Source organism: Scyliorhinus canicula, chromosome 10, assembly GCF_902713615.1.
Source record: "Scyliorhinus canicula chromosome 10, sScyCan1.1, whole genome shotgun sequence".
Taxonomy (NCBI): Eukaryota; Metazoa; Chordata; class Chondrichthyes; order Carcharhiniformes; family Scyliorhinidae; genus Scyliorhinus; species Scyliorhinus canicula.
In genome coordinates, this window is record NC_052155.1 from 186,774,054 (window position 1) to 186,789,588 (window position 15,535).

At 52.0% G+C, this 15,535-nt stretch overlaps 1 protein-coding gene across 2 annotated transcripts in view; it reads left to right on the plus strand.

Moving 5' to 3' along the window:
* Positions 1-1,003: 1,003 nt before the first annotated feature.
* The window catches only part of entpd3 (ectonucleoside triphosphate diphosphohydrolase 3), a 32,884-nt gene continuing 18,352 nt past the window's right edge, over positions 1,004-15,535 (plus strand). The window contains exons 1-4 of one of the 2 annotated variants that reach the window (XM_038808451.1): positions 1,004-1,136; positions 10,201-10,332; positions 11,379-11,496; positions 14,951-15,101. In XM_038808451.1, coding sequence (XP_038664379.1) covers positions 10,213-10,332; positions 11,379-11,496; positions 14,951-15,101 — 389 coding nt within the window. In that variant the 5' untranslated portion in view covers positions 1,004-1,136; positions 10,201-10,212. Of the gene's footprint in view, positions 1,137-1,429; positions 1,565-10,200; positions 10,333-11,378; positions 11,497-14,950; positions 15,102-15,535 lie in introns of those variants that run through there. The other variant, XM_038808452.1, reaches the window with a different exon arrangement.

A 15,535-nucleotide genomic window follows, 5' to 3' on the forward strand; every position in this document is an offset into this window, starting at 1 on the left:
CCCACTGTTATCATACTCCTGAATGACACTCTTATGAACTGAACTGATCTCTTCACGTATCTTCTCTACTGTGGTGGTACTACACTCTGTATGCTTCACCCGATGCCTGTGTCTATGTATTTACATTGTGTATCTATCGTAATCCTATATTTTTTCATGTATGGATTGATCAGTCTGGACTGAATGCAGAACAATACTTTTCACTGTACCTCAGTACATGTGACAATAAATCTGTGGTAGTCGCCACTGTTGTATATATCACATACGAGATGTAATACGGTAAGGCTCCTGTACCGATCCGTCCTCCCCTTGGTCCCTATCCGGGAATGAAGATGAGGTCTACACGCTCCCGGAGTCACTGGCGACCGAGCCGACGCCTGCATCACCACCGGAACTGCGGCACTCACAACGGAGGATCAAGGCGCCCGATCGGCTGAATTTGTGAACTTTCCCCAAAATGTTAACCTGAAAATGCGTGTGAATAGTTTTCCACCACCCCTGCTGGACTCTTTTTTTAACAGGGGGTGAATGTGGTAGTCACCAGTGTTGTATATATTCCAGGTCTGGGGAGCAGTAGGTCGCCAGAGTCGCCACGTCCGAGCATCAAGAGGAGTTGATGAGGAGGCAAACCCCTCCACCCTTCGCTTTGCCCGATGATGCCATGCAGTCCTCGGTGTATTGAGAAGCCTCAGGTTGTATGGCACAGTCCGGTGAGGGAGGGGTGAGCCATGTCTCTGTGAAACAGAGCACACAGTAGTCTCTTACTTCCCTCTGTTTGAAACATATTTTTCCTCTGACATGCCCTCCCCCCCCCCCCCCCCCCCCCCCACAATCTCAGCAATTCTGGGATGCTTTTTGTCAGCAATCTGTGTGTAAATTACTGTAACGAGATTTACAATAATTTGAAATGATAATGGCTTGGAGCTGATCGCTCTGCGGAAAGTTGGCACTCTGCCTGGGAGTGGTCGGAAATGGGTTCTGAGCGAGAAGCTGTCTTCTCACAGTAATCCAGAACTCATTTGTGTGAAATTGCTGAGCCGAAACCATTGTATTCATCCCCAATCTTCATTGTGAGAGCGGCAATATCTCTGTGTGCTCTTTACTGGCCTGTCCACAGACAAAGGCTCCTTGAACTGGTAAGTGGATGTTTTAAGGAACCTTTTCAGCTTTCAGCTTTTACTGTCGGAATGTGCATTGCCCAGCAGCAAGAGTGTAATTTGTGATTCCAGACCCTGTCTCACTGTGAATCTCTGGCTGTGAGTTTGGGTTGAGCCCATCATTTCGATTTAAGGGTATCAGTAACAAGTGAGAATCTGAATGACCTGTGGATGCAGAGGTTTGTTGCAGAAGATAAGCATCGACATGAGAGTGAAATGTAACTGGCCCCTGGACGCAGTGATCGTTTCCCAGGTGAACTCACTGATTCCACGGGGAGTCAACATCGATCTGGAAATGAGGGAGGGGTGTGAAAGAGCTCTGTAACACCGACTCAGTGATCAATTGCGAGAGGAAGGTCGTTCAGCTCTGATGCTTGTTATCCTGGTTTTGTTTGCCCTTTTGTGGTGTAAATGCAATATTCCTTGTTCCAGCTGTATTCAGGCCTCCCTCTCGCTACTTACTGTCGATTGTTGTAAAAACCCATCTTCTTCACTAATGTTCATTAGGGAGTGAAATCTGCTGTCCTTACCCGGTCTGACCTACACGTGAGAGTATGGGGTACAGCTCCACTGGAACAGTGTGGGGAACATCTCCACTGGAACAGTGCGGGGTACATCCCCACTGGAACAGTGTGAGGTACATCTCCACTAGAACAGTGTGGGGAACATCTCCACTGGAACAGTGCGGGGTACAGCTCCACTGGAACAGTGCAGGGTACAGCTCCACTGGAACAGTGAGGGGTACAGCTCCACTGGAACAGTGTGGGATACATCTCCACTATAACAGTGTGGGGCACATCTCCACTGGAACAGTGCGGGATACATCTCCACTGGAACAGTGCGGGGTACATCTCCACTGGAACAGTGCGGGGTACATCTCCACTGGAACAGTGTGGGGTACATCTCCACTGGAACAGTGCGGGGTACATCTCCACTGGAACAGTGTGAGGTACATCGCCACTGGAACAGTGTGGGGTACATCTCCACTGGAACAGTGTGAGCTACATCGCCACTGGAACAGTGCAGGGTACATCTCCACTGGAACAGAGCGGGGTACATCTCCACTGGAACAGTGCGGGGTACATCTCCACTGGAACAGTGTGGGGTACATCTCTACTGGAACAGTGCGGGGTACATCTCCACTGGAACAGTGTGAGGTACATCGCCACTGGAACAGTGTGGGGTACATCTCCACTGGAACAGTGTGGGGTACATCTCCACTGGAACAGTGTGGGGTACATCTCCACTGGAACAGTGGGGGGTACATCTCCACTGGAACAGTGCGGGGTACATCTCCACTGGAACAGTGCAGGGTACATCTCCACTGGAACAGTGCAGGGTACATCTCCACTGGAACAGTGCGGGGTACATCTCCACTGGAACAGTGTGAGGTACATCGCCACTGGAACAGTGTGGGTTAATCTCCACTGGAACAGTGTGAGGTACATCGCCACTGGAACAGTGCAGGGTACATCTCCACTGGAACAGAGCGGGGTACATCTCCACTGGAACAGTGCGGGGTACATCTCCACTGGAACAGTGTGGGGTACATCTCTACTGGAACAGTGCGGGGTACATCTCCACTGGAACAGTGTGAGGTACATCGCCACTGGAACAGTGTGGGGTACATCTCCACTGGAACAGTGTGGGGTACATCTCCACTGGAACAGTGTGGGGTACATCTCCACTGGAACAGTGCGGGGTACATCTCCACTGGAACAGTGCGGGGTACATCTCCACTGGAACAGTGCGGGGTACATCTCCACTGGAACAGTGTGGGGTACATCTCCACTGGAACAGTGCAGGGTACATCTCCACTGGAACAGTGCAGGGTACATCTCCACTGGAACAGTGTGGGGTCCATCTCCACTGGAACAGTGTGGGATACATCTCCACTGGAACAGTGTGGGTACATCTCCACTGGAACAGTGTGGGGTACATCTCCACTGGAACAGTGCGGGGTACATCTTCACTGGAACAGTGTGAGATACATCTCCACTGGAACAGTGTGAGGTACATCGCCACTGGAACAGTGTGGGGTACATCTTCACTGGAACAGTGTGAGATACATTTCCACTGGAACAGTGTGGGGTACATCTCCACTGGAACAGTGCGGGGTACATCTCCACTAGAACAGTGTGGGATACATCTCCACTGGAACAGTGCGGGGTACACCTCCACTGGAACAGAGCGGGGTACATCTCCACTGGAACAGTGCGGGGTACATCGCCACTGGAACAGTGTGGGGTACATCTCCACTGGAACAGTGCGGGGTACATCTCCACTGGAACAGTGCGGGGTACACCTCCACTGGAACAGTGCGGGGTACATCTCCACTGGAAGAGTGCGGGGTACATCTCCACTGGAACAGTGCGGGGTACATCTCCACTGGAACAGTGCGGGTACACCTCCACTGGAACAGTGCGGGGTACATCTTCATTGTAACCTGACTCGCACAGAGCCCAGTAATTGAAGGCAAATTATTGACTTGACTGAGGATGTGTTGGGGCAGCAGATAACTGTGCCTGGGGACAATGGACTATTGGTGTCCTTAAAAATCAATGTGGTGCCTCAACAATTACTGTATTAATGGAGAACTTAGAAGATGGAATGGGAAAGCCGCATATGTAAATTTACTGATCATAGAATCCCCGCAGTGCAGAAGAAGGTCATTCGGCCCATCGAGTCTGCACTAACCCTCTGAAAGAGCGCCCTACCCTGACCCAATCCCCCACCTATCCCTGCAACCCCACCTGACCTTTGGAGAACAAGGGGCAATTTATCATGGCTAATCCACCTAACCTGCACATCGTTTAACTGTGGGAGGAAACCGGAGCACCCGGAGGAAACCCACGCAGACACGGGGAGAACGTGCGGACTCCGCACAGAACCCGGCCCATGGTGCTGTGAGGCAGCAGTGCTAACCATTAGGTCACCGTGCTGCTGATAACACAAAGACAGACAACATTCTTAACTGTGTAGATGGAAGCATAAAATTACAAAGAGGTATTAAGAGATTGTCAATGGGCTAAAGTGGGGCAAAAGGATTTTCTTGTACGTAAAAGAGGAGATGGTAGCTTGGTGGCAATGTCCCTGAGCCAGACCTTTCAGGAGTGAAATTAGGAAACTTTTCTACATAGAAATGGTGATATAAGTTTGGAACTCACTTCCACAAATGACAATTGGTGATATTTATGAATAAAATTTTAATATTGAAAAAAATTCATCTGAGATTGAAAGATTTTCACTTTTGTTGAATTTTAACATCGGATGTTAGTATTGTTGCTATGGCCAGGATTTATTGCTCATCCCTAACGGGTTATTATTACTTCCATAGAGCTGTTAAGAAGGATTTTATCCCAGTGACAGGGAAAGAATGGTGCGTGGCTTGGAGGGGCATGTGGTGCTGTCCCCAATTGCTGCTGCTCTTGTCTTAAGGGACATGGGGACAAGTTGGGTGTGTGAGGTTAGGTTGCACAATATCACAATCGGTCACAATATCACTGAATGTCAGAACAAACGCCAAGGTCTCCACTAGTATATCTCCACCGGAAGCATGTGGCTATAACTCCCAGTGTTCTTGCAGTATGTGCCTCCAATGAACTTGGAATTGTAGATACAAGGTCTGCATTATGATGAGCAACCCCTGTTACAATGGGGAGCTGAGGGCATTGTCTCAATGCCCTGGATGTAACCTGTTCCATTGTCCAAGAGTCAGTATAGCAGACGGAGTGCTGTAACAACTGGGATTTCATTGCGTCGCCAATCTGTTACAATTAGGATTTATTCGAACCAAGATTGATGGGGTTCACTTGCTTGCAAATGACTCCCCAATTGTAAATCACACCACGTTTTGGCAGAGTTAACCACATAAGGGCAGAGCCAGTGGGTAGTGCCAGGGGGTAGTGCCAGGGAGTATTGCCCGCACCTAAGACAGTGCCGGGACAGTGCCAGGAGCTAGTGCCTGGGGGCAGTGTCGTGGGGCCCTCCTGGGTAGCTCCATTGGAGGAGTTTCCCAATGGGAACTTGCATTCATTATCTCAACTTCAAGACAATGGCTTCTCTTGAGCGATCTCTTATCTTGCATAAGCCTGTGTGTTGATCAATAATTTGTTAATATAACTGTCTGCTATTTATAATTGAGACAGCTTGAATAAAGGCCTATTCATTCCTTCAGTCAAGGCCAACCAGTTCATGTTATCCTTTTAGCCTGTCCAGGAAGGGAGCATCTTACACTTCTCATGACATTTTAAGAATTTGTATTAATAATCAAGTGTTAATTAAAGAATGTAGGGGCAGCACGGTGGCGCAGTGGGTTAGCCCTGCTGCCTCATGATGCCAAGGTCCCAGGTTTGATCCCGGCTCTGGGTCACTGTCCGTGTAGAGTTTGCACATTCTCCCCGTGTTTGCGTGGGTCTCACCCCCACAACCCAAGGATGTGCAGGGTAGGTGGATTGGACATGCTAAATTGCCCCTTAATTGGAAAAATAAATTGGATACTCTAAATTTATTTATTTTTTAAATAAAAAAAATAAAAAATTATAGAATGTGTTTATAATGATAAAAGTTATAAAGTTTTTGACAGATTACATTACTAACACATCGATCAATGAATTACTTATTCTTTAATTGTCTCACAATTAAAGCTGTCTATTTAACTAATCTGGCTGCAGGGTTTTTTTTTTAATGACTGATACCAATTTGGCACACGATATTAAATTAATTCAGACTACTAAATGGTAGTCACGATAAAACTATTGATTTTGAAACTACCGACGGTGCTCAATGCCCAAAGTGCTCTTGCCTTCAGGCTTTGTGAATTACATCATTGACATATTTAAATACCAGAGTTAATGGCAGTGAGTGGATCCATTGAACATTCTCATGTACAGCATCTAATGTGGTTGTTGAATTACAGCACTGGGCACGATTTCCCATCCCAACTCCACACAATCGTCCCCTCATTTAACTTTCTCCCACCTCATCAGAATGACCCACATATACTTACCTAAATAGCCTACAAATGCACCTGTGCTTTTTGCCTATTTTTGGTCTTCCCCACAAATGGAAACATCTGTGCCTATCCGAGTAACCCCTTTCATGATTTCAAAGACCTGTATCAGATCACCCCTCTGTGGAGAGTGTCAGCCTGTCCAAATCTTCTGATGGTTATAGCTGGGCACTTAGAGAAACTCAAGGTAATCGGGTAGAGTCAGCATGGTTTTGTGAAAGGGTCATCACGTTTAACCAATTTATTGGAGTTCTTTGAAGGAGTAAAATGCGCTGTGGATCAAGGGGAGTCTGTAGACGTACTGTACTTGGATTTCCAGAAGGCATTCGATAAGGCGCCACATCAAAGGTTATTGCGGAAAATAAAAGCACATGTGTAGTGGGTAACATATTAGCACGGATAGAAGATTAGCTGGCAGGCTGAAAACAGAGAGTATGTATAAATGAGTCTTCTGATTGGCAGGATGTGACGAGTAATGTCCCACTGTGATCTGTGCTGGGGCCTCAACTTTTTACAAATTATATAAATTATTTAGATGATTAGAGTGAAGGTCTGGGAGCTAAATGTGTCAATGGCACAAAGACATTTGAAGAGGACATGAGGAGGTTGCAGATGGATGTAGCTAGGTTGTATGAATGGACAACAATCTAGCAGAGGGAGTATAAAGCGGGGAAAATGGGAAGTTGTTCACTTTGGCAGGGAGAATAAAAAGGCCGAGAATTCCTTAAACGGAGAAGGGCTGCAGAATTCTGAGGTGCAGAGGGATCTGGTGTTCTGGTGCATAAATCACAAAATGTTAATATGCAGGGACAGAAAGTATTTAAGAAGGTCGATGGAATTCTATCCTATATAACAAAAGGAATTGAACCAAAAAAAAGGATGTTAATCTTCAGTTATACAGGGCATTAATGAGACCACATCTCAAATACTGAGCGCAGTTTTGGTCTCCTTTTTAAGAAAGGATGTAAGCGCTTTGGAGGTGGTTGAGGGGATGTTTACTGGATTGATACCTGGAATGTGCGAGTTGTCTTATGAGTTGGACAGACTGGGTTTGTTTCCATTGGAGTTCAGAAGAGTGAGGGGTGATTTCATTGAAGTCTATAAGATCCTGAACGGTATTGATAAGGGGGAACGGGGAAAGGATGTTTCCTCGTGTGGGTGAGTCCAGAGCTCGGGGCCACTGTTTTAAAATTAGGGGTCGCCCCTGAGGACAGAGATGAGGGGAATTTCTTTTTCACTCAGAGGGTTGTGGGACTTTGGAACTCACTGGCCGGGATTTTTCATTGCGGCAGCCCGGAGACTGGAAACTCCTGCCCGAGGTCGACGGACCTTCACATGGACCTGTCCAGCAGCAGGCGCAGCCGACAAATCCCACCCTCTGTCTCAGAACGGGATAGAGGTGGGATCACTGAATATTTATAAGGTGGAGGTGGATAGGTTCCTGTTAGGCAAGGGTTAGGTGGGAATGTGGAACTCATCACAAACAGATCAGCCATGTTCTTATTAAATGATGGGACAGGATTGAGGGGCCGAATGGCCTTCCTCCGCTCCCATTTCATATGTTCTTAGCCTCTAAGTTCTGATATCACCATTTTTAAAAATATGTTGCACCTTCTCTTGTACTTCTAAATCCTTTCTGTAACGATTCTCCGAAAAGAATTTTTAAAAAAAATTTAGATTACCCAATTTATTTTTTTACAATTAAGGGGCAATTTAGCGTGGCCGACCCACCTACCCGGCGCATCTTTGGGTTGTGGGAGTGAAACCCACGCAGACACGGGGAGAATGTGCAAACTCCACACGGACAGTGACCCAGAGCCGGGATCAAACCCGGGTCCTCAGCGCTGTGAGGCAGCAGTGCTAACCACTAGGCCACCGTGCTGCCTCCTCCAAAAAGATTTCTAAGTGTAGCGAGTGGGACCTGCTGTGAGCTTTCCGGTGCTCGGCCCAGGGAGGCTGACAACGTCGCTCAACATTAATTAGTCCACTTAACGAGGCCCCAGGGGCTTCTCGTCGCAAATGAAGGCTCGCCAGCCAATTTGCCAGCACCGTGCTCGCCAGCCAATTTGCTAACAAGGTCGAGCAGCACTTAAGCTGCACTTGCTCAGCCAACCCCAGCCAGCTCGCAACAATGGCACCGAGAGGCCAGCCCCAAGGTTCGCGGAGGCTGACCTGGGGAGTCTCCTCGACGCAGTGGAGGCCAGGAGGGATGTCCTGTTCCCCTGAGGGCCCCTGAGGGTCCGCCTAGGGCAGCCAGGCTGCCCGGGACGAGGTGGCGGCGGCTGCGAGCGCCGGGAGTGTGCCCAGGAGGACTGGCCTCCAGTGCAAAAAACAGGTCAATGACCTACACCGGGCAGCATGAGTGAGTAGATACCAACGAACCCACCCCCCCCCCCGTCACCACCCCCCCCACTCCCCCCACCCCCCACCCCCACCCCCCCCCCCACCCCCGCCCACCCCACCCCCGCCGACCCCCAGGACCTTTACGCTCCCACACGAGCATTCACCCCGAACTCTCCATGTGACCCAACCCTCCCTCCATCCCCTCTCCCTTCATCCCCCCAACCCTCCCTTCACCCTCCCCACCCCAACCACCACTGTGAACCACCTGTGGCTGACGATGCCCTCTCTATGTCTCCTCATGAAAAGCTCTCCCACAATCACTGGGAGAGGACCCAGACTGGCGATGGGGTGCCGGACATAAGATTCCTCACTTCCTTCGAGGAGCGGGCCCTGGAGGTGACTCGGGTAGTCGAGGACAGGGCGGTCACCCACGCGGAGGCTGGCTTAGGCCGCAGAGGTGAGGAACCACCGGGCTCCACCCGGAGGACGTGTCAAATGTGAGTTGTTATTGCTTTACTGACTGACCCATCCCTCCCACTGACCACATGCCCATTCCCCAGCAGATCCTCCAGCCAATGGTGCCAGCCCATTCCGGGCGGCCCCCTCTCCAGCCTCCCAGGAGACCACCTTGGAGGAGAGCTCTGAGGGTTCCACCGTTATAGTCGCGTCACAGCTCTCACCCCCACCCTCTTCAGAACCCGCCCACCCACCGGAATCCACTTGGGTTGTGTGAAATGCTCACTTAATCACAACTGCCAATTTCCTATTCGCAATAGCCTTCAGCCGCACGGCCAAAGGCCTCGCCAGACGATGGGGGTTATGGCTGGTCGGTGGGGCACATTGGCAGGAACAAGGGTTGCCCCAGAATGTGTGCACTTGGCATGGTGCTGCCGCGCACAGTTGCCCCCCCCCCCCCCCCCGGTTGCCCTCTCCCCCCCCCCCCCCAGTGCTTCCTCCCCATCCGCCCATCGCGGCCCACCCCTGCGGAGGGTCCCCCACCCCCAGCCAAGTACTGGGCGGCAAGCCCAGTGCGCCCGGGCTCTTTGCCTGTGAGCAAAGATGGCTACTCACCGCCTGTGCTGCCCACTGAAGCTCTTCCGCCAGGTTCATGTTTTTCAAAAGGATCGCTAATCGGTGCCAGCGTGACCACTCGCTGGGGAGGTCGCTGAATGACGGAAGGCTGTTGGATATGGGGTGGCTCCCGTTAATTGGATGGATATGGGGCTTAAATGGTGATGATTGATTTCTCGCCACGCTACGGCATGGTCCCAATTTTTGCCCATAGGAGTGGGCTGGTTGCATCGCGAACTGTTTGCTGCCTGGCACGGTTGCCGTTTTCGGCCTGTCCCGCTATTCACCGGTCTCGTTTCACTGGAGCGAGAGCGCAACGAGGCCGGAGAACCGCACCCCAGAACTCTGCATAGGACTCCAAGTATGGTTCAACCAAGGTTCGATACAAGTTTATCAAAACTTCTCTGCTTTTTAGTCCATGGAAATTAATCTCAGTTTGCTTTAATAATGGCCTTGCTAACCTGTGTTGTCACCTTTAGGGATTTGTGTGCCCCAGATTACTCTGCTCCTCTATTCCATTTATTTTCCAAGCAATTTTTGGCCTCTTTATTTTTGCTAACAAGATGCACCACCTCGGGAACAACTGCTCATTCATTTTGTTTCTGCGCCTTTTTGCAGTGACGTTGCTCGATGGGTTTGAAGAGACCAGTTGTAGCTGCTATCGCCTTACTATTCAGCAGTGTGATCATCGTCGTAACCATCTCCACCTTGCAGCATCTGAGGAGAGTATCTCTTCCCGTTGGGCTTAAGGTGTGTCGCACATTGTAGTGGTCAGCACGGCTCGCTCATTCACACGTGCCCCTGGGGTCAGTGGGGAGTCGGGTTGCCCCGTGTGGGTGGAATATTGAAGTGTCATCGTGTGACCTTGCTGCCCCCCCCCCCACTGCCCAGATGCCCCACCCCTACCATGACGCTCCCTGCTATTGCTCACCCTACTTGTCCATCCTGGCAGAGGTCACCATTCCACAGCCAATTAGGAAACAAGAAGACCCTTTGTTTCCTGAGTGGGTGATCAGTCCAACCACCTTTCACTCGGTCTTTCTGGTGAGCCATTGCATGCTGCCAACCTGAATTCCCTCTTGCCCGCATGCAAAGGATCCCGTGGCCCTGTTTCGAAAAAGATCAGGGTGGCACGGTAGCACAGTGGTTTGCACTGTTGCTTGACAGCTCCAGGGTCCCAGGTTCGATTCCCGGCTCGGGTCACTGTCTGTGCGGAGTCTGCACGTTCTCCCTGTGTCTGCGTGGGTTTCCTCCGGGTACTCCGGTTTCATCCCACAAGTCCCGAAAGACGTGCTGTTAGGTGAATTGGACATTCTGAATTCTCCCTCCGTGTACCCGAACAGGCGCCGGAGTGTGGCGACTAGGGGATTTTCACAGTAACCCCATTACAGTGTAAATATAAGTCTACTTGGGCAGCACGGTGGCGCAGTGGTTAGCACTGCTGCCTCACGGCACCGAGGTCCCAGGTTCGATACCGGCCCTGGGTCACTGACCGTGTGGAGTTTGCACAATCGCCCCGTGTTTGCGTGGTTTTCGCCCCCACAGTCCAAAGATGTGCAGGGTAGGCGGATTGGCCATGCTAAATTGCCCCTTAATTGGAAAAAATGAATTGGGTACTCTAATTTTGTTTTTTTAAATGCAAGCCAACTTGTGATGCTAATAAAGTTATTATTATTAGGAGAGTTCTCCTCGGTGACCTGGCCAACATTCAACCCTCAATCAACATCACAAAAACAGATGATCACGTTACCATAGTTTAATAATATCTAACTGTGACCTAACTGTATCTTTTCCAGTATGGGATCGTTTTCGATGCTGGAGCCTCCGGTACAATTGTTTACGTTTATAACTGGCCAGCACAGAAGATGAACAACACTGGAGTAGTCGATGAGAGCCACGTGTGTCATGTCGAAGGTATCAATGTCAAATCCAGTAGACGTGTACCTCCCGCTAATTAGAAGAGTCACTTTCTTAACATCATTTATAGAATCATGGGATGGGATTTCCGGCCATTCCCGCCAGCGGGATCTTCCGGTCCCGCGGAACCCGATCCCCTGCTGTGGGTTCGCCGGGAGCAGAAGGTGCGAACAACAGGGAAGCCCGTTGACAGCAGCGAGACCTGAAGATCACACCACCAGCCAATGGCAGATTGCCCCGGCCACCACGAAATACACATTGTGGGCAGTGCGTAAAATCCTGCACATAGAGCTATTATAGCACTGATGGAGGCTATCTAACCAATCAGATTGGCCGTGCTAAATTGCCCCTTAGTGTCCAAAACGTTAGATGGGGTTACTGGGTTACGGGGTAGGGTGGAGACATGGGCTTCAGTCGGGTGCACTTTCCAAGGGCTGGTGCAGATTGGATGGGCAGAATGGCCTCCTCCTGCACTGTAATTTCAATGATTCTATGAGTCTGTGCCAGATCTCTATAGAGCAATCCAACTATTCCCTCTCCCCCGATGCTGGGTAAACAATTCTTCCCCGCATCTCTGTCCCAATACCTTCAATCTGTGTCCCCATAATCACTTCACTATCAGCTAATAGGAACAAATTTTCTTTGTCCTTTATCTAAACCGACTATAATCACGTGAGGCCTGAATCTCCTTTGCCCCAAGGCAACAATCACAGTTTCTAATCATAATCTTGAGTTAAAATCCCCCAACCCTGGAGGCCATTCTGCTACATCGCCCTGCACCCCCTCAAATACCCTCACGTCCTTCCTAAAGTGTGGTGACCAGAACTGGACAAGTTGTGGCCTAACCAGAGCTTTTAACTGTTCTCAATGTGCCTGGCACACATGAGCCCACAGGGTCCCTTTGTCCCTGTCCACTTTTATTACTGTGCCGTTTTGTCTATCCTTCCTCTCCCTGCTCCTTCTGTCAAGGTGGAAGCTCTTAAAGGGCTGCCGGTCAACCCTCAGGTTGTCCAAGGTCAGGGGGTGTGAGGGCTTCACTGGGTGACACACTTGCCTCTAAGCCGGAGACTTGAGCAATAAATCCGGACTGACACTCCCAGGGCAGTACTGAGGGAGTGCTGAACTATGGGAGGTGCTGTCTTTCAGGTGAAACATTAAACCATGCCCTCTCAGATGGGTGTAAACAAAAATCCCGTGGTTCTATTTTTGAAGAAAGTTTCTCCCCGGTGTCCTGGCCAATATTTACTCCTCAGACAACATCAGTAGTCACCTTCAAACGTTAATACTTTTGTCATTTAATCTCTCCTGCCTTCCACCCTATCACAGGCCTTCCTTCTTTTTTTATTTCCTACCATCTTCCCTTCCCCTGACTCTGAGGGCTGGATTCTTCTGCCCCGCCCGCCACAAGGATACCATCGGCGACTCGCGGACAATGGATCTGTCCATTGACCTCGGGCGAGATTCTCCGGTCGCCGGGTGGACGCAGTCGGAGAATCCAACCCTGTGGTTTTTTTTTAAACCTGTTACATCTCTTAATTCTTTCCAGTTCTGATCTAAGATCATCGACCTGAAACATTGGGCGGGATTTTCTGGCTGCTAACGCTGGCGGGATCTTACCATGCTGGGAAACCCCGTTGACAATGCCAGGGCCAGAAGATCCCGCCGCTAGCCAATGGCAGCCATCTCTCGCTGCTGCGGAACACTCCGCGGAGGAGGAGGAAAATCCTGCCCATTAACTCTGCTGGGACAGCATGTGGCGCAGTGGTTAGCACTGGGACTGCACCGCTGAGGACCCGGCTCTGGGTCACTGTCCGTGTGGAGTTTGCACATTCTCCCCGTGTCTGCTTGGGTTTCGCCCCCACAACCCAAAGATGTGCAGGTGAGGTGGATTGGCCGCGCTAAATTGCCCCTTAATTGGAAAAAATGAATTGGATACTCTAAACTTATAAAAAAGAAAAAAAAAGCTAGTCAAGATTCCATCTACTGACTGTCACCTTAAAAATATTCAGTGACCCTGCCTCTACCACTCTCTGAGGAAGGGAGATGCAGAGCCTCATGCTCTCCGAGAGAGGAAGATTCTACTCATCCCTGACTTAAATGGGAGGCCTCTTATTTTTAAACTCTTGCCCCTTGTTCTAGTCTCTCCCACACGGGGAAACAACCTTTCAGCATCCACCCTGTCAAGTCCCCTCAGAATCTTACGCGTTTCAATAGGATCGCCTCTCAATCTTCGAAAATCCAACGGTACAGGCCCAAATTATCCAACCGTACATCATAAAATAATCCGCAACCACCCCCTCCCGACCCCCGCCAACAGCGCCGGCTCTAGGGTTGCTGGCGCCCCGGGCAAGCTGAACTTCGGCGCCCTTGGGGGGGGGGGCGGGGCCGAGGCCGAGGAGGGGCGGGGGGGGTGAGGCCGAGGAGGGGCGGGGGGGCGAGGCCGAGGAGGGGCGGGGGGGCGAGGCCGAGGAGGGGCGGGGGGGGCGAGGCCGAGGAGGGGCGAGGCCGAGGGGTGGCGAGGCCGAGAAGGGGCGGGGGGGCGAGGCCGAGGAGGGGCGGGGGGGCGAGGCCGAGGAGGGGCGGGGGGGGCGAGGCCGAGGAGGGGCGAGGCCGAGGGGGGGGCGAGGCCGAGAAGGGGCGGGGGGGCGAGGCCGAGGAGGGGCGGGGGGGGTGAGGCCGAGGAGGGACGGGGGGGCGAGGCCGAGGAGGGGCGGGGGAGCGAGGCCGAGGAGGGGCGGACCCGAGGAGGGGCGGGGGGGACGAGGCCGAGGAGGGGCGAGGCCGAGGAGGGGCGGGGGGGGCGAGGCCGAGGAGGGGCGGGGGGGCGAGGCCGAGGAGGGGCGTGGGGGGGCGAGGCCGAGGAGGGGGCGGGGGGGCGAGGCCGAGGAGGGGCGGGGGGGCGAGGCCGAGGAGGGGCGGGGGGGGCGAGGCCGAGGAGGGGCGGACCCGAGGGGGGGGCGGACCCGAGGGGGGCGGACCCTAGGGCGGGGCTGGGGGGCGGACCCGAGAGGGGGTCGGACACGCGGGGGGGCGGACGCGGGGGGCGGACCCGAGGCCGGTGCGGGGGGGCGGACCCGAAGGGGGGGGCGGACCCGGGGCTGGGGGGCGGACCCGAGAGGGGGGCGGACGCGCGGGGGGGGCGGACCCGAGGGGGGGCAGGGGGGGACTGAGCGGGGGGGCGGACCAAGCCGGGGGGCCGCCCTGGGGGCAGGCGGCCACCGCGCATGCGCTGGTTGGCACCGGCCCAACTGCGCATGCGCGGGACACGAGTCTGGCGCCCCCGAGCACATGGCGCCCCGGGCGACTGCCCGAGTTGCCGGTGCCTTGAGCCGGCTCTGCCCACCAAATCTTGCTGTGCGCAATTGACAGCTGACAATTAAAACAGTGACAATGCTTCGCCGGTATTTCATTGGTTGGTATTTATCATCTGTGTGATTCTCCACATCCGCAGGTCCAGACATCTCCAGCTGTGACAATGATCCGGCTCAAGCAGCGCACTCATTGCAAAAGTGCCTCAACGAGACAATAGAAAAAATCCCAGAAGACAAGCATAATTCCACCCCTCTCTACTTTGGGGCTACTGCTGGGCTGCGACTACTTCAGTAAGGGTGAACGATTATTTCGGCATTTGTTTAAATAATATCGCATTGCATACGATTTGTTGCTGGTAATATTCAAAACACACGCAGAGCTTGACAAGAAAATTAATTGCAGGGGTATGGGGAGAAAGGGGCTGGTTTAGCTCACTGGGCTAAATCGCTGGCTTTTAAAGCAGACGAAGCAGGCCAGCAGCACGGTTCGTATTCCCGTACCAGCCTCCCAGACAGGCGCCGGAATGTGGCAACTAGGGGCTTTTCACAGTAACTACATTGAAGCCTACTCGTGACAATAAGTGATTTTCATTTTCATTTCATTTCAGAAAGTAGGGGAGTTTGATCAGCCCGGTTGCTCTTGCAGAGAGTTAGTACAGAGATGAGGGGCCGAATGGCTGTAACCTATCTATGATTCTAACTTCTACATACCAGATCATTCAAAA